Source organism: Ursus americanus, chromosome 19 (assembly GCF_024610735.1).
Source record: "Ursus americanus isolate L20-20 chromosome 19, mUrsAme1.1.p, whole genome shotgun sequence".
In the NCBI taxonomy this organism is placed as follows: Eukaryota; Metazoa; Chordata; class Mammalia; order Carnivora; family Ursidae; genus Ursus; species Ursus americanus.
In genome coordinates, this window is record NC_142145.1 from 15,027,584 (window position 1) to 15,050,577 (window position 22,994).

At 38.3% G+C, this 22,994-nt stretch overlaps 1 protein-coding gene across 2 annotated transcripts in view; it reads right to left on the reverse strand.

Annotated features, from left to right (window-relative positions):
• Positions 1-22,994, reverse strand: part of LOC123787432 (glutamate decarboxylase 1-like) — a 227,589-nt gene that overhangs the window by 2,620 nt on the left and 201,975 nt on the right. For both annotated transcript variants that reach the window (XM_087869770.1, XM_045790204.2), the window contains exons 6-16: positions 22,847-22,937; positions 19,928-20,040; positions 19,286-19,401; positions 17,632-17,711; positions 14,491-14,545; positions 13,858-13,974; positions 12,636-12,700; positions 12,455-12,533; positions 8,127-8,276; positions 2,878-2,985; positions 956-1,045 (exon numbers count right to left, since the gene is read on the reverse strand). In XM_087869770.1, coding sequence (XP_087725896.1) covers positions 956-1,045; positions 2,878-2,985; positions 8,127-8,276; positions 12,455-12,533; positions 12,636-12,700; positions 13,858-13,974; positions 14,491-14,545; positions 17,632-17,711; positions 19,286-19,401; positions 19,928-20,040; positions 22,847-22,937 — 1,064 coding nt within the window. The remainder of the gene's footprint in view (positions 1-955; positions 1,046-2,877; positions 2,986-8,126; positions 8,277-12,454; positions 12,534-12,635; positions 12,701-13,857; positions 13,975-14,490; positions 14,546-17,631; positions 17,712-19,285; positions 19,402-19,927; positions 20,041-22,846; positions 22,938-22,994) is intronic.

Here is a 22,994-nt window from a genome sequence, read left to right on the forward strand (position 1 = left end):
CAGATTTAGAATAAACTATGAGAAGTTTCACTTAAAACTTGCCCCAAACCATAAAGTATTTAAACAAGTGGTAGTAGGAGAAGCAAAAAGCAAAACAAAACAATCTTTATTTTTGCTTAGGACTTACAAGCCCAGTGAAATTTTGATGATAGAAAAAGTTGAAGCTCTTCAACACTGATATCAGAGAGTCTGTGTTCGGCGTACGCTAGGGTACCTCACATTACCCAGCATAAGTGGTTAGGATGTTGGCATAACTCAAAGTAAAATGTGTATTTGTGATGCGTGCTTAAGGTTAGTTAAGAACTTACAGTAGGTCTATGTGATAAATTACGTAAAACCGTGGTGATCCTCTTTATTTTAACATAGATCCTTAAGGTAAAGATGAAATATCCCCCTTCTTTGATATTCATTTGGACTTTTTTTCAGTATTATTGTTCATTGTCCTCTAATAAAATCTCACATTCTTGCTCAGATGATCTTTTGATAAGTATTTCAAATTTTGTAACACTTCTCCAACTACCTCTTCTATTGCTGTTAGGAATTGTGATTATTTATATTCTTGTCTTCTCCCCTACTAATCTTTCTTAGCCAATTTAGGACTGGGATTCTATCTAATTCATTTTATACCTCTAACTCTTATTGGAACACCTGCTATGCATTAGTTGATGAACGGATTAGGCAAAGAGTAGGAAACTCAGCATATTGCATATTAAGCACTCAGTAAATATTTTCCAATTATATAAATTATGACTGGATTAATTTGCAAAATGACTGACACGTTGAGACTGAGCTCATCTCTAGAGAAGTATTAAATTAATGGCTTGGGACCACATGACCACCATGTATAAGCCAATCAAACTAACCAGACACATTATTTAAAAGGCAATATTAAAATTAAAAATAACACACACACACACACACACACACACACACACACACACACACATACATTTACCTTTTGGAGTTCCTGATCTCTTTCAAAACCTTTTGGGATACGTTTAAGTCTTGGTGGAAAATACCAGAAGCAGACATTGGTGAACTCAGGCTAAATCAAACATAAAAATTTTACAAGTATCCTTAAAACCTTGCCTAATTCCTTAGGTATTTCAGAGGTATTTTAATGAATTTCATTGTTAATTAATTTTAAAATGGTTATTTAAGGACCGAATATATGTCAGACATTAGACACAGAGACAACAGAAACGGTCGCTGTCCTCACAGAGTGCCCAGTCTGGCACAGGCTCTTGCTGTCTTTCTCGAAAACCTCTCCTACCACAATTCTTGATGATTTCCCTATCTGTGCAGGTCATTCTTGATGTGCTGTGATCTATCAGTTCCCTCAAAGATCTTCAGCCACCCATTCCATGACCATTCCTCAAAATATTTTAAGCAATAATGCTAGTTCCAGTTTCATATTTGAGAAAGGTCATTTGGGTTGAAATATGGACAATGGATTAGAGGAGAGAACAAGTGAAGAGAGAAGAATATCAGATATTAGAGGGGCGCCTGGGTGGCTCAGCGGTTAAGTGTCTGCCTTCGGCTCAGGGCGTGATCCCGGTGTTGTGGGATCGAGCCCCACATCAGGCTCCTCTGCTATGAGCCTGCTTCTTCCTCTCCCACTCCCTCTGCTTGTGTTCCCTCTCTCGCTGGCTGTCTCTATCTCTGTCTAATAAATAAATAAAATCTTTAAAAAAAGATATTAGAATAGTAGGCTATGATAGTAAGTCAGAGAAAATGGAGAGGACTTCGCTAAAGCAGTGGCTGTGGGTACAGATGGGAGGGTTATGTTTCCAGAATCTTCAACAGATAATTAACCTCTGCTAGCCTTTCAAGATGAATTCAAGTTTTCTGGTTTCAGTGACTGGATGTCTTTCACATAGATAAAAAATGTAAGAGAACTTTCCTTAAATTTAAGTTCATTTTGGAGGGGAAAATAAACAAATAGAGGATGTATAATTGAAAACAAAGAGACTTTTGGGGGCCTGGGTGACTCAGTTGGTTAAGCGTCTGACTCTTTGATTTCATCTGAGGTCTTGATCTCTGGGTTGTGAGATCCAGCCCAATGTGGGGCTCCACACTGGGTGTGGAGCCTGCTTAAGATTCTCTCTCTTCCTCTGCCCCTTCCCCTCCTCTCTCTCTCTCTAAAAAAATAAATAAATAATAATAAATAAATATATACAATATATATAAAAATATAAATAAATATAAAAAATTTAAAAATTTAAAAAACAGATTCCTTTACTTCTAGTTTCTACTTAAGATTGCAAGAGAGTCACAAAAATTAAGATAATAATGTAGTCAGAGGAAGACAATTTCGAAGACAGACAAAGCACATTTTTTTCCTAACAGTTGTTCTTATTAGCATGGCTTCATGCCATTGGATGGTTGAGTGGGCCTTGGAGAGGAAAATGGACATAATGCTGGCAAAAATCTCAATTTTTCATTAATATCTACTTAGTGGCTTAATAATGATCTACCAAAGATTATCATAATTTGAAGTCCACTTTCTCCTATGATCTACTGTCCAGAAACCCAGCTACATATTATAACATATAAGAAAAAAGCTAGAAACAATTAAATTACTCCTATTCTGTGCCAGAGAAATCAAAAAAGCAATTATAACCAAATAGTTTTGCCTTAAAAATGAAAATATTGAATATACTCATCAAATAAAAGTCTCTTGGACCCTTGACTTATGAGACATAAAATTTAAATGAAACCGGTTTTAAAATCTAAATGATTTGCATTTAGATAAGATAAAATATTTGTGATAATTGTTAAGTTTACTTTTTAAATTACCTCAGGTAAGATTCAGGTAAGAATACTCAGCAAACAAAGTATAAATCCATTGAAAAAAAAAAAAAAAGACATCCTTACCTCTGCATCAAACACAAGCTTAAAGTTATCTTTTTTCTTCAAAATCTTATAGAAGTATGTTGCAAGTTCCATATATCTGTTGATCTGTGCCTCAAAGCCACGGGTTCCCTATAATAAAAAAATAAAAAATAAAAAAATTCGATTCAAAAGTAAGTTCCTTTAAATTACATTGAAAAAGTTCCTGAAATTGATTAAAATTATTTAAATGTACTTATTTAAATAAATAATGTGATCATTATCTTACTACTAGTAGGTATTCTCCATTATCACTTCATTTTATTTCCAGATCCTCATCCCACTCTGATCCCTACTGTCTGTGAACTTAAGGCCAATTACTTAGCCTTCCATACTTCAGTGCCTAAATCTACACGTTTGCTAAATATTTTGACATGTATTTTCATCTGTCTTGTATGTCAAGCAAATTCTTAAAAATGACATGTGATGTTATGAGGAGTGGGAGAAATACTACAAATAAAGCCCGTGGCATACTTGCCGGCAGAACGTATTTAAAAATTAACAACTGTTGAGCTTCTGCTACGTCACAGGCATGTAGTTCAGTACTTTATACACTTGGTTTAATGTACTTTTAGAAGAACCCTATAAGGTGGGCAACCGAGGCACAGAAGCATTGTCCAGTCTGTGTCTCCACCCACCTTCTTTCCCTTTTGGTGATTTCTGCTCATCTCGTGGTACTCAACACTATACAGGGAGTGACTCTCCCACAAATGTTTTCATCTAAGACCTTCTCTCAGACTTATATATTCAACTGCTTATTCAAATCTCCACTGAGATGACTAATGAACATCTCAAAATGACATGTCCAAGACTCAACTCCTGATCTTTCTACACAAACTTATTTCTCCCACAGTCTGTCCATTGTCAATAATGTATCAGTCTGATCCTCTAGTTGCTAAAGCCCAAAACGTTAAGGCTCTCCTATCCTTGATCTTCTGCTTTTTCTCCTAGTTCACATCTAATATTTTGGTAAATTTCATTAGGTTTACTTTCAAAATGTAATTAAAACCTAATATATCTTAACCAGTCCACTGCCACTCTGCTGGCCCAGTCACTCTCTCCCTCATTACTGAAATTGCTTCCTAACTGATCTCTTTGTGTCTGCCCATACACCTATAACCCAAGTTGCGGGTACGCACTCACAGTTACTCTAGGCTTTACAGCCATATGAAGTGGTACTAGTGAATTCTCAACATGTAATCCTCTGTAATTAGAGCTGGCTTCCTGGGCATACGACCTGCGTGATCACACAGGCTCTATACTCAGAAGGGTTTCGTGCTTAATTCTCTGCCATCGTTGTCTTGAAATTCTTTAAAATTTTGCCTTGGACTCCTGTTTGTAAGTAAAGTAAGTAAAGTGTCCCTAATGAGACAATGGATTATGCATGTGAGCCAAGGAGATACAGGCAACATCCGTGTCTTGCCACCCTATCCCCACACAGCATTTGCAATGCTCAATGAGCACAGAATTCCACTGGCCCTGTGATATGTGGGATCTCCGTGACCCTGAACACAAGTACAGGTGAACACAACTGAGCAAGCGTGGATGCTAAGAGCCCTAGGAGACCACACTTTATGCTCAAACCAGAATGTGTTCTCAACAGAATTTGTTTCCTTCACTCGTTATCCTTTTCAATGCCTTCAATGTCTTTCTCCACAGGAAGTATACATGTATATTTTGTGTGATATTTATAATATATATATTTTATATATACACATATATAATATATGTAAAAAATTTAATTACATGAATATGTGGTTAGAACCAACAACTCTCACAATTTTGAACATTCATTTGGAAAAGGTATTGTTAGTATTTGAAATGCTTAAGGGTAGGAATGATTCAATATCAGTGGACTGATTTCTTTGGTAACCACGTTATCATCTGATATTATGCCAGAAATTTTTCTTTGAGGGCAATCTGGTTCAGGGGAAGCTATAAATAGTTTAAAAGGGAAGGAGAAAAGCTTGCAGAAAAGTTAATAGAAATTTATTGATGAAGAATGTTCCTACTTTTGATTCTGAAGAAATGAGGCCAAGGATCATTGAAGTGACTACCATGGAGTTTACTACTCTCCAGGAATTTTCCACACAGAACTTTAGGTGGCATTTATGCATATTGACCTGGCATTTAAAAATATCAAGCAATGTGTCCATATTGCAAATGCATCTTTAAGCTCTGTGAAAAAAATCTACTAAGGTTGAATATTAAAGACAACGGCACTTCTAGTTTAAGCTTTATTGGCCCCTGTTAGCCCATGTTCTCCAAAAAGCAGACATCACGATGAGATTAAAGGTGACAGGATTTTAGTAGTGGAAGTAGCTGGGTGGAAGACAGCAGTAAGAGCTGGTTAGATCGCGAGAAGTATGTGAAGAAGTCGGACCCTAAGTGAAGGGGAAAGGGAGGGCTAAGTGGGGTGGAACTCCCCAGGCTACCATGAAGTCTGAGGAAAATTCAGAAAGGCCACTGGGGAGGCCTCACACCAAGTCAGCTGTCACAAGAGCCTTATGCCTCTTGGGAAGGAGAATGCCTTAGAATCCCTGACATGCTCAGTCACTGGCTGGGAGAAAACTTTGGGAAACAGCCCAGGGGCAAATGTAATTATGAATTTAAGAGAAGCAGATGGGGTTTTGGACAATTAAACTCCCTATAGCATTCTCATTGCCAAAACAGATTCCTCTTATGAATCCAAAAGCAGTCCAACCCATGTAGAAAAATCCATGTAAAAGGAAGATTTCGGGTTATATTTGCTTTTGCATATATAGTCAATGTTTGTAGCATCTTCTATTATTATATGATTTTCTCCTTATTTTTATAACCTATCACAGTATTTTATGTAATTGATTTTATTTATAAGAAATATGAATTTCATTAACAATGGCTCATCTTTCTACCATCAGTGAAGTATTCATTGTGTAATTAGAGCAAAGGAGGACAAAACAGAATTTTTCAAACTTGCAGGTCAACTCCTCCCTTTCAAACCTGCCACGGATATTTCCTGAACTTGATTTCCAGTGTGAGACGTGTTTTTTTAATTGGAAAAGCATTTCCGTTCCAGTGTATACTGAGTTTTCATGTGATCATCTATGCCCATTGAAAGGGTAATAACTTCTTTCTTACCTCCCCAGGAGTGAAGTGATTTCTTTCTGGGTTGGAATGGGATAGAGACTTCCTTTTCTCCACCGAAAGAAGATTCTTTAGCATTCAGGTGTAAACATGAGCTCTCTCTCCTTCCCTCCCTCTCTCTCAGAGTGGATGTGCCAGCTCATGTACAAGGTTGCCCAATTGCAGGGTCCCTCTCCTGTGGTAGAAATCTCCTTTGCACACATAGGGTGATGTGACATGGCGTCACCATGTTGCCTTGAGGGGGAACCAGGGTATGGGAAACTGACACTGAGATATTCTCTAAATAAATAGTTGATCTTCCTCTGATTCAAAAACCTTATGTTTACAGGAAGGATGAAGTACGTAAATATAGATACTAAATATTCATTGGTCACATCTGTTTTATAAAAGGCCAAACAAGGTGGCCCAAGTACACAATTCTCTGATGGTCTGGCTTAATCGAGGCCAAACATATTGTGTTTATCTGTACCTTTCGAACTTCAGGTCATAGGCCATTAGCGGGTAATAGAACCAGTTAAGCGGGTCATACCAGCTTTTCTTTCAAAGAGAAAGAGTAGAATAGAAAATATTAGAGAATTTCATTTTTTTTAGTCTTTTTTTTAATGTTTTTTTTATTACATTATGTTAGTCACCATACAGTACATCCCTGGTTTCTGATGCAAGGTTCGATGATTCGTTAGTTGCGTATAACATAGAGAATTTCATATAGAGAATTTCATATTAGAAGGTGTTTTCCTGAAACTTTTGTTTTAATTATGTGTGTGTGTGTATGTATTATTGGGCCACAACATAAAATGTATTTCTTATTGTGGATTGCATTAAAAAGGTTACATGCCACTCCTTTATTGTATAAAAGAATAGATGAACTGTATGATCCTTTTCATAATCCCCTATATATATGATTTCTTTTATCAATGTTTTGATACAGATTGAGCACATGCGAGTTCAAGGATGAACCTGTAGTATCTAGGTGTATATAGTCATTTAAGGTAAGTCAAGGCATATGCCGTGGCTGACAGCTAAGCTTTGGCAGAACTAGCAACCTCTTACAGAATCCAGGAGGTCCATGAGAGTATCTACCTAAATAAAATCTATACAGAATGAGACCGAGGGATATCTGGATTATTGGTGTCTGAGAGATCTACACAAAATTTTGAGCTTTGTGTTTGCAAAAATTTGAACTTGGAATATTTTTTAAAGCAAGTTTAACAAAATTTCCTGGATATTTAAAAATCTTCAGGAAAAGAACTTAGAGAGTGCCTATCTTTGAACAGCGAAAATTATCAGTGCAACTCCAAGATGAACTGATGGCTGACTGTCTTCCTGAGTAAGTGATATTCTTGTAACAGAGTGTTGACTCTGTATCAGGTTGTTGCTGGGTGACTCCATGAAAAGTGATGTCTCTGGTTTTGTGGTAACAGATTTCTAACAACAACAGCAACGAAAAAGACTTCAAATTATATAGCAGGGTCGGTAATACATTACAAATAGTGTTAGTTCATGTCAACGCTTTCATCTGCACAGAACCCAATGCTCATCTTTCTATAGAGGACTGGGAATGGAGTGATAGAGACAGTTTCTCAAAGCACACCAATTATTTAAGTTAAAACTTACAAATAAGGGGCAGGCGAAGGGTACAGAACTTGTCCTGCTGTTGTCATATCTTTGGGGAGACCATCTGCTGCCCTTGAGCCCAAGGTAGATTGCACGTCCATGTGATAAATAAGGGTGCACGTCTGAGAATCTACACTGACTTCAAGTCTACTTGACCTTTAACAATTCCAATGAGTAGGAGGGAAAAAACAGTTTTTTAAAAAGTTGCAGACAAGTTTATATTCTTAACAGATTTTTATTCCTACAGTTTGGTAGAGTATATAGTAGCAGTGGAACATGCCAAATTTTTTTCCACCTCAGCTGGAATCTAGACCTGAGAAGCCAGGCTTGTCATCGGTAATTAGAAATATTGCGGTTTTCTTGAGAGATGTTTAGGAAAATAATGAGACTAAAACTTTGGAAAAGACACCCAAATAGAACTCTAAAAAAATGGAATAGTCTATACTCTTTACCCAAATGAAGAGGACCTAATAAAAGGGACGGCAAATTCCTACCTTTGCTTTCCACATTAACCAGAGCTTAAAGATATCAACATGTCGGCCACACTGAATAGTTTTATCCCCAGTGTCAAAGTCCACATTGTAGGGTTTATCTGGCTGGAAAAGATATCCAGCTCGCATCTGGTTACATGCTTCCAGAAGACCCTAAAGAAGGAATAATATATCTACATGCAGGTTATATACATTTCAATAAGAAACCACCACTATTTATTTCAATTAACTCAGCATTTCTACTTTACATGCACTTTTTTTTGGTTGCCTTCATTTATGTTATTTTTTAAAATTTTATGAAGTTTTGTATTTTAATTCCGGTATAGTTAACATACAGCGGTATATTAGTTTTGGGTGTACAATCTAGTGATTCAGCAATTCTGTATGTGACTCAGTACATGAACTTTTAAAGAGAATTTTGTTTATCTTATATAAAAAATAGGTTATTTTTCTAGGATTTTAGTATATCCAGTTGTTCTTTGAGTTTATCTGGAACAACAGATGGTGTCATTGGCTTAACACGATTTCTCTATTTTTCTTTAACTTTTCTCAAAGTCCTTGAAGTTTTGCTGCTCTTGCTACGACGTATTGAAGTTACTGAGAACTGAGGCCCTCGCTCACTTGAACTGAGCCATCCCATGAATCAGCCGTTTGGGTGCCAGGCAGCAAAGGGCTCTGAGAGTCACAGTAGGTAGAGAATAAAGTAATCCGTTCATTTAATTTTGTGCTTCTCCCATAAAAGGTGTCGAAAGAATGGAGAAACGTTTGCTTTGGATGGTTAAAAAGTAATCACTAGAGAAAAGAAATGTTTCCCGTCACCCAGTTACAGAGAGGCTTTTCTCGAAGGGTGTGTGCAGAGAGAGCACAACCAAGGCTAAATCCACGCGCGCTGACGAGTACCGTTGACATTTGCACCAAGCAGAACTTTTGTACGAGAAGCAAATAACCATCTATTTATTATGTGTTTATTAGCAACTGGCCGCTTCACAAATGGCATCATCGGAGCGTCACAGAAAACTCACAGCGGGGGGCGCCTGGGTGGCACAGCAGTTAAGCGTCTGCCTTCGGCTCAGGGCGTGATCCTGGCGTTATGGGATCGAACCCCACATCAGGCTCCTCTGCTATGAGCCTGCTTCTTCCTCTCCCACTCCCCTGCTGTGTTCCCTCTCTCGCTGGCTGTCTCTATCTCTGTCAAATAAATAAATAAAATCTTAAAAAAAAAAAAAAAAAAGAAAACTCACAGCGGAGGTACCCCTGTTGTATCATTTCTGTAGACTGAGGAAGCAGATTAATATGTTAAGCAGTTTTCAAGCTCACTTAACCAGTGATCAATCTGGGATCTGACAGAAGGGCGGTTTGTCTTGGAGTTTGTGGAAACCCAACTTCAAAGGAAAAATCTCACACTGCTTTCTTTTTTAGGATAGATTTGTGGAGCTAGGCAAAGGAGCGCAATGTGGTGGTAAGAACGGAAGTGTTTAGGGGAAAAAGGAAAGAAATGAGACCTTGAAAAGAGCGCCTTACATATCTATCTATATGTTAGGGGTCCTCTTTATACATGTAAGTATTTTCTTTTTAGTTTACTTCAAACTCCCTTTTAATGTTATGTTGGACAAGAGCTGGAGACTATCTGAAATACTTCAAAACGGTAGAGTCAGTATAGGTTTTATCTACTCTTCTCATGTGACGATTAAGCTCCCATTAGTCTATTGGCCCCAATCTGTCACCCGCTGTGCCGGGGCAGTGGTATTTGTGGCGAGCAAGGGTGGAAAAGCTCTGCCCCCTGACTTACAACCTGGGCTGCTGGAGGTTGGGTGGGGTGGACACTAAACAAAATATGGCATATGTGAATGTGAAATTGTACCCAGGATAAATGCTATGAAGGAGTTTCACAGTGTTGGAATATTCTGCTCTAAGGATCCAGGATTTCACTTAGTCTGAAGGTCTAGGAAGGCTTCTGGGTAAAAGTCATTTTCGACTTCAGTAGGAGCTAAACTAGAAAGATGCTAGGGGAGGGTGTGGGAGACAAAGTGGAGTCAGACTCCTGCCAAGGTCATAGGGGATGAGCTGCATGACTCCTTGGAAGCAAGGGCAGGTCAAGGGATATCCAGGGCAGAAAGCAAAAGGAAGCACAAGATGAATGGGAGAGCCGACAAGGGTATGGGCTGTACCTCCCAGGCCCTGTAGGCCATGTCAAGGATTTAAATCCCCATCCTAAAAGCAATGAGAAGTCACTGAATGGGTTTCAATTTTTCATTATGAAAAAGCCGTTCTGGATGAAAGAGACTGACATGATTAGCACTTTATTTCAAAAACACACGGCATTTACTTTCCCTTAAACAATTAAAAAAAAGATTTAAAATTAGCTTAATTGTATTTTATGTACAGTTATAGCAAAATATATATACTTATAGTGCCTATACGTGCCTTTTCAGCATCAGAAAATACATTCATTAAATATTGAATATACTTGGCTTTAACTGCTCATTAAGGCATGAGTCAAAATGGTCTAATGTGCAAACTTAGGCTTTCAGATGGTTTAATAGATAAGAATCAAATGTTCCTCTTAATTTAAGGCTACACCACAGCAGGCTTATTTTCCACAGATGACCTTAAAAATAGTGAAAGCTTTAGTAGTTTGCGGATTCTGTTCTCCCTCCATTGACCATCCGTCTTTAGGAAAAGACAAAAAAGAAGTATAAAACAGGAAAACAAAAGCTTAACTTCTTTGAGGAACACATGATATGTGATAACAAAAAAAATGTACTATTTCAGCATACTCAGTATGGGTAAAGAAATCAGGGAAGACTGCAAAACATTCGTTTTTGAGTCCTAAACATAAAGGAATCAGAAATCTGAACGTTGAGGACAGACTTGTTAGCAACAGAAAGAGGGAGCAAACTCAGAAGCTTCTTGGAGAAAACAAATGTAGTCAAACTATAATATCCGGGTATTGGACACACTGGGGTGGACAGGAAGGAGTAGCCTATTAACCTGCAGGCTTCAAATACAAGGCAGCTGCCCTTTTATTGATGGGATATTGAAGGAATATGGCTGCCATGTGGCCAACTCAACAGCCTGAAGCAGAGCTAAAAGTTCCAGCCTGCGTTGCTGAGAAAGGCCTAGGCTAAGAGAGAATAAAGACTCTTTCAGAAGAGACAAAGTGGGCATTGAGTACTCAAGAGTGAGTTTCTTAAATTCCACATATGAGTGAGATCATACGGTATTTATCTTTCTCTGACTTATTTTGCTTAAGCAAGATACCATCTAGCTCCACCCACGTTGTTGCAAATGACAAGATTTCATTCTTTTTTATGGCTGAGAGAGGGAGGCAAACCAAGAAACACGGTCTTAACTGTAGAGAACAAACTGACGGTTACCAGAGGGGAGGCGGGTTGAGGGGATGGGTGAAATAGGTGATGGGGATTAAGGAGGGCACTTGTGGTGAGCACCGGCTGCTGTAGGGAAGTGTTGCATCACTATATTGTACACCTGAAACTAGTATTTCACTGTATGTTCGCCACACTGGAATATAAATACTATTTAAAAATACATTAAATTTGTAAAAAAAGAGTAAATGAGGAGTGCCAGTTAAGGCAGTTTGTAATAAGAACACAGACACTTTATTTTTACATCCAAACTCTTTGGATTGCTGATGAGTAAGAGAAAAAACAAAGCTATAAATGATACTGCATAAAATGCATTTGCATTTATGATAACGACCTGGAGATAAGAATTCCTAGGTTGAACTTTATCATTGTCTCCCTCCTTGGAGGAGATCATGGGCTTATCTCCTTGTGTAGTGCTGCATTTACTATTGATGGAGACAAAATACACAAACGTAGAAGCAGATAATAATTTCATACAACCCATAAATTTGTGCTTTCTATGCTAAAAATACATTGCAGTCACTCACAGTTATCTACGTTGAAAATGAGCAACATTTTTGGCCCTCCACTCTGAATGTAACAAATGGGCCAGTGGGCCAAATCTGATCCCTAAGAGACATTTTGTTTGTTCGTGGTGTTTTTTAAGAAGTGGGACATGAATGATGAGGTTTTCTATAGACCTCTCACTGCCCATTGCGTCATCCCAGATCTTACCCACACACGTCGTTATCACCTGTGCTTACAGTCATTTGGTTCTGTGACACCTCAATGACCTAGTGCTGCTACTTAAAGATCAAGGGGGAAAAACCAGTTTAGGAGGGCAAATTGTGCTGTACTGTGCTAATTCAATGAGGCCATCAGTATTTTGGTTTTAAACATTCACAATGAAGCTAGTCTTTACCAAGACATCCGTCATAGCACTACTTAAAAATAGAAATCATTTACTTTTTCCCGGATCAGGATGGCAGAGCACTGAAGGGGGACACCCATGAGTTTATGTGGATTCCAGGTCACAGAGTTCGCCCTGGGTGGTAAAACAGCTCCAATTAGTGCTCAGAGTTTAATGCAAGAGAAGAGAAGCCGAGACAGATTGTTTTGCTCTCGCCAGTAACCGCGCAGGTCTCACCTCTCAATGCCACTGAGTTTATGGGCGTGGTTTCTGGACAGCAGCAATCCACCTCCCCAGGCTGCCTACGGCACAGAAGGTGTGTGTTCTTCTATTAATGCTTTCTTTTTAAATAGCATTGGCGACTTTCCCATGTTAAATTTATTTCAAAAGTTGATGAAGCTTTAATTGCGATGTTAGATAATTATAAACTTGGCTATCATTATACTACTTGTAAGAACAATGCATTTTAAAATTTCCTCCTACGAATTCTCATTGCCTATTCGTGACACAGTAAAGTTTTTAGGTTTCTAATTAATTCAAACACCTTCTGTATAATTTCCAGAGAAAGAAAAAAAAGTTGGCATCAAATTTGGCAATACCACAGAAAAATTAACATCTCTACCATATTGTATAACTTTAAATTTGTCTAACTCTTACCAAAGCTGAAGAAAGTTTTGCCCAAAGTCATCGTATTAAATTAAAAGCATCAAAAACTGTGATTTCCTTTATAGGTACTAATTTAAAAATGTTAATAGAGTAATAAGTTAAATCTTCTTTTGATTTAAAATCATGTTTAAGGGGCATCTGGGTGGCTCAGTTGGTTAAGCACCCAACTCTTGATTTTGGCTCAGGTCATGATCTCAGGGTCCTGCGATTGAGCCCCACATCGGGCTCCACGTTCAGCGTGGAGTCAGCTTGAGATTCTCTTCCTCTCCCTCCATCCCTGCCCCTGCTCACACAAGACTGCTCTCTCTCTCTCAAATAAATAAAAATAAATAAATAAAATCAGGTTTAACTATTTCTTCAAACTGATTTTCTAAATTGTTGGTTGAAGAGAGGTTTTTGTAAAACAATCGATACATTTGTAGTTCTTTCCAGGCTAAGATATTAAGTCTATTTTATTCATTACAAAAATTAGTTTCCAGGGGCGCCTGGGTAGCACAGTTGTTAAGCGTCTGCCTTCGGCTCAGGGAGTGATCCTGGCGTTCCGGGATCGAGTCCCACATCGGGCTCCTCCGCTGGGAGCCTGCTTCTTCCTCTCCCACTCCCCTGCTGTGTTCCCTCTCTCACTGGCTGTCTCTCTGTCACATAAATAAATAAATAAAATCTTTTAAAAAAAATCAGTTTCCAGAGAAACTTTACTCTGGCCTACAATGCCAATGAAGTGGTTCTAAGGACGGCTCATAGGACACATTTTTTAAAAGGGAAGTTATGAGTCAGACAAAAGGAGGTGACTTACGTCCACGTGCATCCAGAGTCTGTGTGTCTCACAAATATCGGCGATGGCGTGGAGAGGGTCGAAGGCCCCGAACACTGTGGTGCCGGCTGTGGCTGTGACACAGAAAGGAGTCTGGCCCTGGGGATGACACAAGCTGAGACGTGAGAACAGCCTCAGGAGGCGCACGGAAATAGTCCTGTCACTTCACCACTGCACTCCTGGGCATCAGGAAGCTGGATGACTTGGACACGAACACTAAGTACCTAATAATTTCAAATATTCTGAGGTACCTCCAGGACTGGAGGAAGTAGTGTAACCATAAGAGGAACTCATATCACTGCCTCTGAGTTTCAGTTATTACATTTCTCTCCAAATTTATTTTTGTAAAATAACACCAGAAAAATGGAGATGACCAAATTCCTTTATGTAGTCCATGTCCTGATAACTTTTCATGGGATATCTGACAGAAAATTATGAGAGAAATACTGCAATGTTAACTTAATTATTTCACTTTAATTTTATAAGGAATTTCCCACATTTAGGGATTATTTTATTTCTCTTTGCAATTACCTTACCAGTTGTTTTCCACTAATGAAAATAGGTAAAGAAAACAAAAATGAATTTACATGTTAAGTATGGAGCTATAGAACATACCTTTGTTTTAGCTTGTAATATGTTTTTCTCTAACTCAGCTGGAATCATCTTTCCCCTTAAAAATACAAATACACATTGATTTTTTATGAGCATTCGAATACGCATACCAATTCTACCAATGAGAAGTTTAAAAAAAATTAGTTTTTAGTGTCTCCCTAAGGCATTTGTATGTCTGTAAACAGATACTGGGTAAACATTCAGTTCCCAAGAACTAATAGTAAGTATCATGTTGAATTAAAGAATGTTTAGTGTGCTATTCAATCATCTTAAAATTTGCATTACTTGCACTTTCTAAGAAAGACACAGAATGACAATTTTTCTTTCTTTCAAGTGATTAAACTTCAATTTATGTTATTTTATTTTTTAAAGATATTTATTTATTTATCTATTTATTTGTTTATTTATCAGAGAGAGAGAGCACACAAGCAGGGGGAATGGTAGGCAGAGGGAGAAGCAGGCTCCCCACTGAGCAGGAAGACCGATGTGGGGCTCGATCCCAGGATCCTGGGATCGTGACCTGAGCCGAAGGTAGATAGATGATTAACTGACTGAGCCACCCAGGTGTCCCTAAACTTCAATTTAAAATAAAAACCTCTTCTCTGGCACATACTGTCACCCTAACCCTGGCTGTAACCCTAAACTTAACCCAAAGTCTGGGGGGGAAAAAAAAGAAGATATGGTATATATACACAATGGACTACTACTCGGACATAAAGAAGAATGAAATCCTGCCATTTGCAATGACATGGATGGAGCTAGAGGGTATTATGCTAAGCAAAGTCAGTCAGTCAGAGAAAGACAAATGCCACATGACTTCACTCATATGTGGAATTTAGGGAAAAAAACAAATGAGCAAATGGGGAGAGAGGCAAACTATGAAACAGACTTTCAACTCTAGAGAACGAACAGGTGGTTACCAGAGGGGAGGTGGGTGGGGATGGGGGAAATAGGGCCTGGGGATGAAGGAGGGCACTTGTGATGAGCACCGGGTGATATATGGACGTGTAGAATCACTGTAGTGTACCCTGAAACTACCACTACACTGTATGTTAACTAACATGAATTTAAATAAAAACAAAAAAAAAAAAAGTAAAAGCCTCGACATCGAAGTATAAAAATCAGGTATCCAATTGGGGAGGGAGGGAAAAGGGTGGCAAATTTCAGATGGCCTTCACATTCGTTTACAGCAAATATGTGAGAGAAAAAAAAGTCAATACGCTTCTACTCGATCAGAGTATCAGACTGAAACCCAGCATGCTTACTGATGATTCACTAGAAGCATTCCTGCTAACATCGGGAGTAAGATAAGGATGTTCACTACCATCAGTATCATAGCATTTTTTTCTGAAGAAATTATCTATTATTTAAACATATGATAGGAAGGAAGGAAGGAAGGGAGGGAGGGAGGGAGGGAGGGAGGAAGGAGGGAAGGAAGGAAGGAGGGAAGGAAGAGAGAAAGAAGGAAGGAAGGAAGGGAGGGAGGAAGGAAGGAGGGAAGGAAGGGAGGGAGGGAGGAAGGAAGGAGGGAAGGAAGGGAGGGAGGGAGGAAGGGAGGAAGGGAGGGAGGGAGGGAGGGAAGGAGGGAGGGAGGAAGGAGGGAAGGAAGGAAGGAGGGAAGGAAGGGAGGAGGGAAGAGAGAAAGAAGGAAGGGAGGGAGGGAGGGAAGGAGGAAGGAAGGAAGGAAGGAAGGAAGGAAGGAAGGAAGGAAGGAAGGAAGGAAGGGAGGAAGGGAGGAAGGAAGAGAGAAGGAAGGGAGGAAGGAAGAGAGAGAAGGAAGGAAGGAAGGAAGGAAGGAAGGAAGGAAGGAAGGAAGGAAGGAAGGAAGGAAGGAAGGAGGAAAGGAAGGAAGGGGAAGAAAAAAGAAAAGAGGAAAAAAGCCTAATGGGAGTACGTATGGCTGTGTACCAGGAATATCTAAAATTATGTGTTAAAAAGCTTTTAAAAATAGGAATGTTGAGCAACTGGGTGCTTACAAGAGTAAATCATGTTCCTATTTTAAAAAACTAACTGTTGTGAATAAATAATAGAATATCCCATTCATAATAATAAAAAAAGATGGAAAGTATCTTGGGTGGGGGTGATTCTCAGGAAATGTACCCAGAATATATAAAGAAAATCAAACAACTTGTGATAAATTACTGAAAAATAAACTTATAAAACACATTTGCAAGATATTTTATATTCATTTACTATATATTTCAGAATTTCTAAATACATAAAGATTCCTTACCAGCCAATAACAAATAATAAACAACCAATAAAAAATGGGCAAAGAACATGAACAGACAAATCACGGTAATATAGAATTGGCTGGTGAGAATTTTCAATGATAAAAATACTGATAATATTCAGGGTTAGCACTGTAGATAAAAGCATCAATTAACTTAAAAATGTTTGAAAATAAAAAATATTTATGGAATTGTAAATCTAGACATTCTTTGAATCAATTATTGTTTCTAGGAATTCATGAGAGATTTTCAAACACAGACTCTCAAATATTTTTATACAATTATATTCATTTAATCATTGTTCTTAAACACTAACATCTAGGGAGAAACCCTTAAGTGTCTTTTAAAATAAGATTTATGAAATTCTGTGACATTTATAAAATGGAAAACTCAGAAGTAATTAAAAAAGAATAAAGTCTGCCTGAATTCATGGGATAAGATTTCTAAAACATATTATAAAACCAAAAAAACTATGAAAGCAAGTTACAGAATACACACAGAATTGATGTGCATAAAAATGATCCTCAGAATATATGTAATATTTGTCATATCATTTACTTCGGAAGCGTGGTATTCAAGGAAAATGGAAACATATTTTCCCCTTGTAGATTGCTAAAGCAGTTGAATTTTTTCTACAAATATTATTCTATTTTCGTGTGTAGTTATACTGCAAAGAATTCAATATATTTAAAATCGGGAATATACGTGACAGTCCCACTCATATAAGACCAAATTTAGTAAAGAAATTTTAAGAATAGGATAGGATAACTTTGGCGCTTCTCTCATACTAATGGCAGTTAAAATTTATTGAAACTGGGAGAGTATTCTTGCTAAAAATTGGAATAGGACATAGGATTTTAATCTACGAAGCATAATGATAATAACGATTTTTGAGAATATGTTAGAAACATACCTTTCATCACATTTTACTTCAATTACATTGTCAGTTCCAATACCAAGGATTGCTGCAGCTTTTTTTACTGAATAATGACCCTTGGGCAAAAAGGAAAATAGGAAAGGCATTCATTTCTCTGCATTCCATGATCATTTACACTAGTGCATTTGGGGGCAAACACAAAGCTTAGAATGGGTATACACACCCGTACGGGTCTCAAGGCATATTTCCAGACCTTCATCGTGACATCTTTCAGATGAAGGAGGCTGTGACGCCTCTTTTAAGCATCACACAACTCTTCACATGCAGTGGGAGTTTGAATATTCTAGTTCTCCATATGCGCAGAAAGTCGTGTCACTTATAAATCTAGTAATAATATTCTCCGGTGATAAAATCCTAACATTCTCAGACAGTTGTAACTCCTGCATTACAGATACACACACACACACACACACACACACACACACACACACACACACACACACACACATTTTTAAGGCGTGAGGCTTGGAGAAATGCATTGATTTTCTGATGCCTGCAATTCTTAATTTTGACTTTGACACCAACTTTGATTTCTTGCCTCCTAGATAACTATTTCCTTGTATCATTCTGCCTGCTGTAAATAATATCAGTAAGATGGAGGTATTAGCGGCTCAAGATCTAAACTTGGACCTGGTTATTTTTAGTTGCCAGGAAAGGACCAGATACATGAAAGAAAAAAAAATGCAGAAATTTAAAACCTCAACTCTGCTTCATTTCAATGGAGAATGCACCAATTAAATAGGAAATGAATTTTTTAATCTACATTATGGAAATTCAGCATATTTACTCATTCTATGCAAAAATTATATGTCAGATGATGAAAATGACATTTGTAAAGCAGCATCTTAAGTTTTACAGTAAATGACATTAATTATGCAGCAGTGGTCTCCAACTTGATAAAATGCCTGTATATAATACCAATTTGAGTTTGGTCAGAGAAGCATATCACAAACACAGAGACATTTCAAAGAAAACCCTGTGTTTCCAGGCACTTTTTACATGGAATTCTCGAACTGTGATGACTATTACATTTTAATATCACAAATGTTGCTGAGGTGGAAAAGAAAAATGTGACCAGATTTATTAAAGGGACGAATTGATTTTTTTAAAAAGTAGGGTTGATGCTGTGCACAAGATTGGAAGACTAAAACAAAAAGACATCAGTGGATACACTGTCAATATCAGACACATTTGGCTGAGGACCTAGTCTATAAAAATAAGCCTTTCTCTTTAACTGATTCCTTTGATCCTCACTGGAAAAATAAAACATCAATCACATTCTTCTATACCTTCAATGATAAAGAGAATCATTAAGTCTTTATAATTTTTATAGCTTGTTTTTTTGGTAAAGATAGCACAATGCTTTATATTTATAATCCCGTTTTTTGTTAGTTTCTCATATTCTGAAATTAAATTTTAATCCTGAATTATCTGTATTGCTAATCTCTAGAGCTTATATTGACTGGAAAGTTGTTTTTTCTCTTTCCAATATCAATATGAAGACCCAGACACAGAGATTACTGAACCTATATATTGTTATAGTGAAGCTAATATTCTCTGACTTCCAATTACTTTACAGTTGATCCCAGAAGACTCTTAAAAGTTGGAAAAATCTAGACTTGATACTTACTTGTTCAGAAACAAATAACACGATGCACGGGAGTGCGGTCATGCCTTGTCTTTTTATCTCTGGATATTGCTTATAACGGGCTACTAATATACCATAGAGGTTGGATATACTTCCACCTGTGCAAGAGAAATAGTAACGTTAACGTAATTTCAAACATCAGAAATGTTTATTGAAATCATGACAATTTGAGAGCTTTCTGAAACTAAAACAGTGCCAAATCACCAACTTTTTCCTTTCCTTTGCTTTCCTTATTTAAAGATTTTATTTATTTATTAGAGACAGAGAGAGCACAATTGGGGGTGTGGAGGCAGAGGGAGAAGCAGGCTCCCCACTGAGCAAGGAGCCCGATGCGATACTCGATCCCAGGACCTGAGACAAAGGCAGACGCTTAACCGACTGAGCCACCCAGGCGTCCCGCAACAACATTATTTTAAAAATGTCTTTCCTTGAAAGTGTTGAGAGAAATGTCAAACACCACAATTCATAACTTTTAGATTTATGGAAATTTTGTTTACAATTATAAATAACACAATAGCTCATGAACATTTATCTCTTAAAAATAATAGCACTCATTGAAATATATTTTGAGTGCCTCCTAATATATATTTTATTTGGGAGAAATGATTTCTTGCTTTTTCTTACCAGGTGCAAATATTCCATCTGCTTCTGTTTCTCGCCAGCCAATAATTTCATACATTTTCTTAAGAAGAATTGTTTCCATGACAGTAAATACTGGAGCTATTTCATAGGTAAACCTATATTACATACATAGATTTCTACTGTGAATCATATAAAATGGAAAAGGATAAATAAAATCATGTGCTAAATAAGGTTATACACATTTTTTGGTATTCTATAGAAAACTGTAGAAGAAATAGTTTAAACTTACATGCTGTAAATCGCCCCTTCCAGATTAAGAGTATATTAGTTCTACGAAAATCTACAAAGAAAGTATCATGGACTCCATTGTTTTGTGCAGTAACTGGGAATTTCTTTCCCACCAAAAGGAATTTTGAAAGCAACCCCTAGCCCTCAGCGCATACACAATACTCTTACGGCCAGAAAATGCCGTTTTATATCTATATGGGGCAAGTTAGAGAAAGATCTAGAGCTACAGACAATATTGGGCAGAACATGAAACAGGTAGAAAAAGCCTTTTCCTAAAATCGATTGATAATGATTTTCTACCTAAAAATTGTACTTTGGACGAGCACACCAAAAACAGGCTAAAAACTCCTATATTTTCAGTAACCGCTCGAAGCAAGTAGAGGGTGAAAGGCAAGGGCAGCATAGGATTCCTGAACAAGAATTCAGAGAGCGTGGCAATGGGGACTCTCCTCTGAGTCACACTGTGAGATCAGAGTCCCTTCCACAAAACGAAGCAGCTAAGATGAAAAAGAAGTCTGTAAGTTTTGTCTCTACATACCATATACAGTACTCAATGAAGTACTTACCGTGCGTTCTGAAATCAAAGAGTTGGTTCAGTTATTTTCAGGAAATTCTTTTATTTGTCCTCAAAACCCTTTTAAAGACCACTGTAAGTGTTGTTACATAGAGAGAGCAGTACCGGACACCATTCACGTGCCACTCGAGATGCTCTCACATTGCTCTGTCTCGAAAGCCTCTGGACATAATTCAGGCCCAGCCACTGCTGTGACCACTTTCACTCAGACACACTCACAACCCAGCAGAGATTCGCCTCCCACCTACAAGGCAGGCGCTAACCTCCAGCCTGGGGGAGGGGTCGCCTTTTGCATCCAGGCATGACAAGCCATGGAATCTTCTGGGAGTCCCAAGAATGCCCAACCATGGGGGAGTTAACATCCCATGGTGCAGTCCTTTGGCCATAAGAGAGCTGGTGGCAAATCAGTTCTGTCCCCTTGTTCCCTGCAGATAGACCGCCCTCTGAAGCACCCGTTTACGGGAGGGCACTGCCTCCCAGACGATGGACCGTTCGCTTCTGCTCATACTAGTGGTATAAGCAGGTCTATCACCTCCCTCATGTTGCTCTCTGCCCTGTCCTGACTCCCTTCATCTGTCCTCAACCCTGTTCTTCAGGGTGGCGTGGCCTAATAAAGTCGTCACGCATAAGCTCTTGCCAGGGGCCCCGCACAGAGACCCAGTAAGGAAACCCATTGCCTCTGAGAATTAAGACTCTAGTTCTAAGAAAAACAAAGGAAGCAAGCCTCATACACTGGTATTTCAACCGGCTCATTTCTGCCAGCACGTGCTGTGCCAGCTTCCACCTCTACCCACATTACCTCTCCGATGCTATCTCCGTGCCATGGAGTAGGCATCATTATTTTCAGACAACAGAGACTCATTTAACTTCCCAGCACTGTACAGGGTAGAATTAGGACTGGAGTTTGGTTCTCCTTATTTCCACCTCGCATGTTTCTATGATCTCAGAGTATGGTAAGAGATCTCCGTTCATTAACAAGGAAGAAACTGAAGGTAAAGAAGAGTCTCTGAAATCCCTTCTCTCTGCATTGCCCATGTGTTCTTTCTACTCTTCTCCTGTATTTGCCTCAATAGAGAATGATTAAGTCTAATAACCATGGGATTCTAAACAATGGAGTAAGATTTATAAATAAAGTCTTATGTAATCATTTATATAGCAAAGAAACATATTCTCTCCAAAGATAAGGTGTTTTTAGTAACATATTACTCTGTGCATATTTCAAAGTTCATAATCAAGCAGTGAAAATTAAAAATAGCAGTAGCTTGTGTAAGCCATTGATGTTTGCACTTTATACCTATAAAATGCCGATCCTACCAGGAGCCATGCATCATTAAAACCCCAATGATCACTAAACAGTTAAAGTAAACCTTACTTTTTCCACATCGCAAAGCAGTCTCTCCTCATAAACATTTAGTTCTTGGTTTTAAAGTTTAAATTCCTACCAGCTCTCTCTTTTGATTGCTAGTTAAATTATATTAACATTTGACACAGACCGTTCCTTTCAATTTCATACCCAATCATTTCCCTGTCCTTTCAACCTTGAAAAATATTGCCCTAAAATTAACTTTACTTCAAAACACGGCGGCAGCAGATCTAATTTGTATATGACCAATGGTTCTGCTGTGGCAAAGGTCAAATTTTTAAAGAGTCACATTGGAGTTGGATTTAGATTTCCTTTAGAAGTTTACCTTCTTCACCTTTGATCAGATTCAGGTTCTAATTTGTATTCGGGCAGCTTCCCACACACTCGTGTGTGTTTTGGGCTATGGGATGCTGGGGGCTCTCTGGGGTAGTGTTTAAGTGATTCCAACCCTAGAACCGGACTCACAGTCTGCACACTAGTAACCCGGACTGATCAACTGACCTCTACTCCTCACCAAGGAATTCAGATCCTGCCAGTTTTTGGAGACTGGCCAGAGGACTGGATAAACCTCAAACAGCCTTACATGGAGCAGCTTCTCTGCATTTCTCGCAGGGTACAGGCTATTTGCTTTTGATACGGCAAGCATTGTATCCAGCAAAAATACACAATCTACACCTTCACTCTTGCTTACGCATGTCTCTGAGGCTCACGTTCCTTGGCCCAGAAGGACACTCACATGTTGGTATTGGCAGTGGCGGTCAACCATTCCCCAGCGAGTCCGATGACATCTAGGCCACTGGAGAGCTGGTTAAAAAAGCGAGGGTGTCCTAGAAAACAGACAAAACTACAAATGAGCCAAAATAAAAACACGAGGCTAAAAAGCG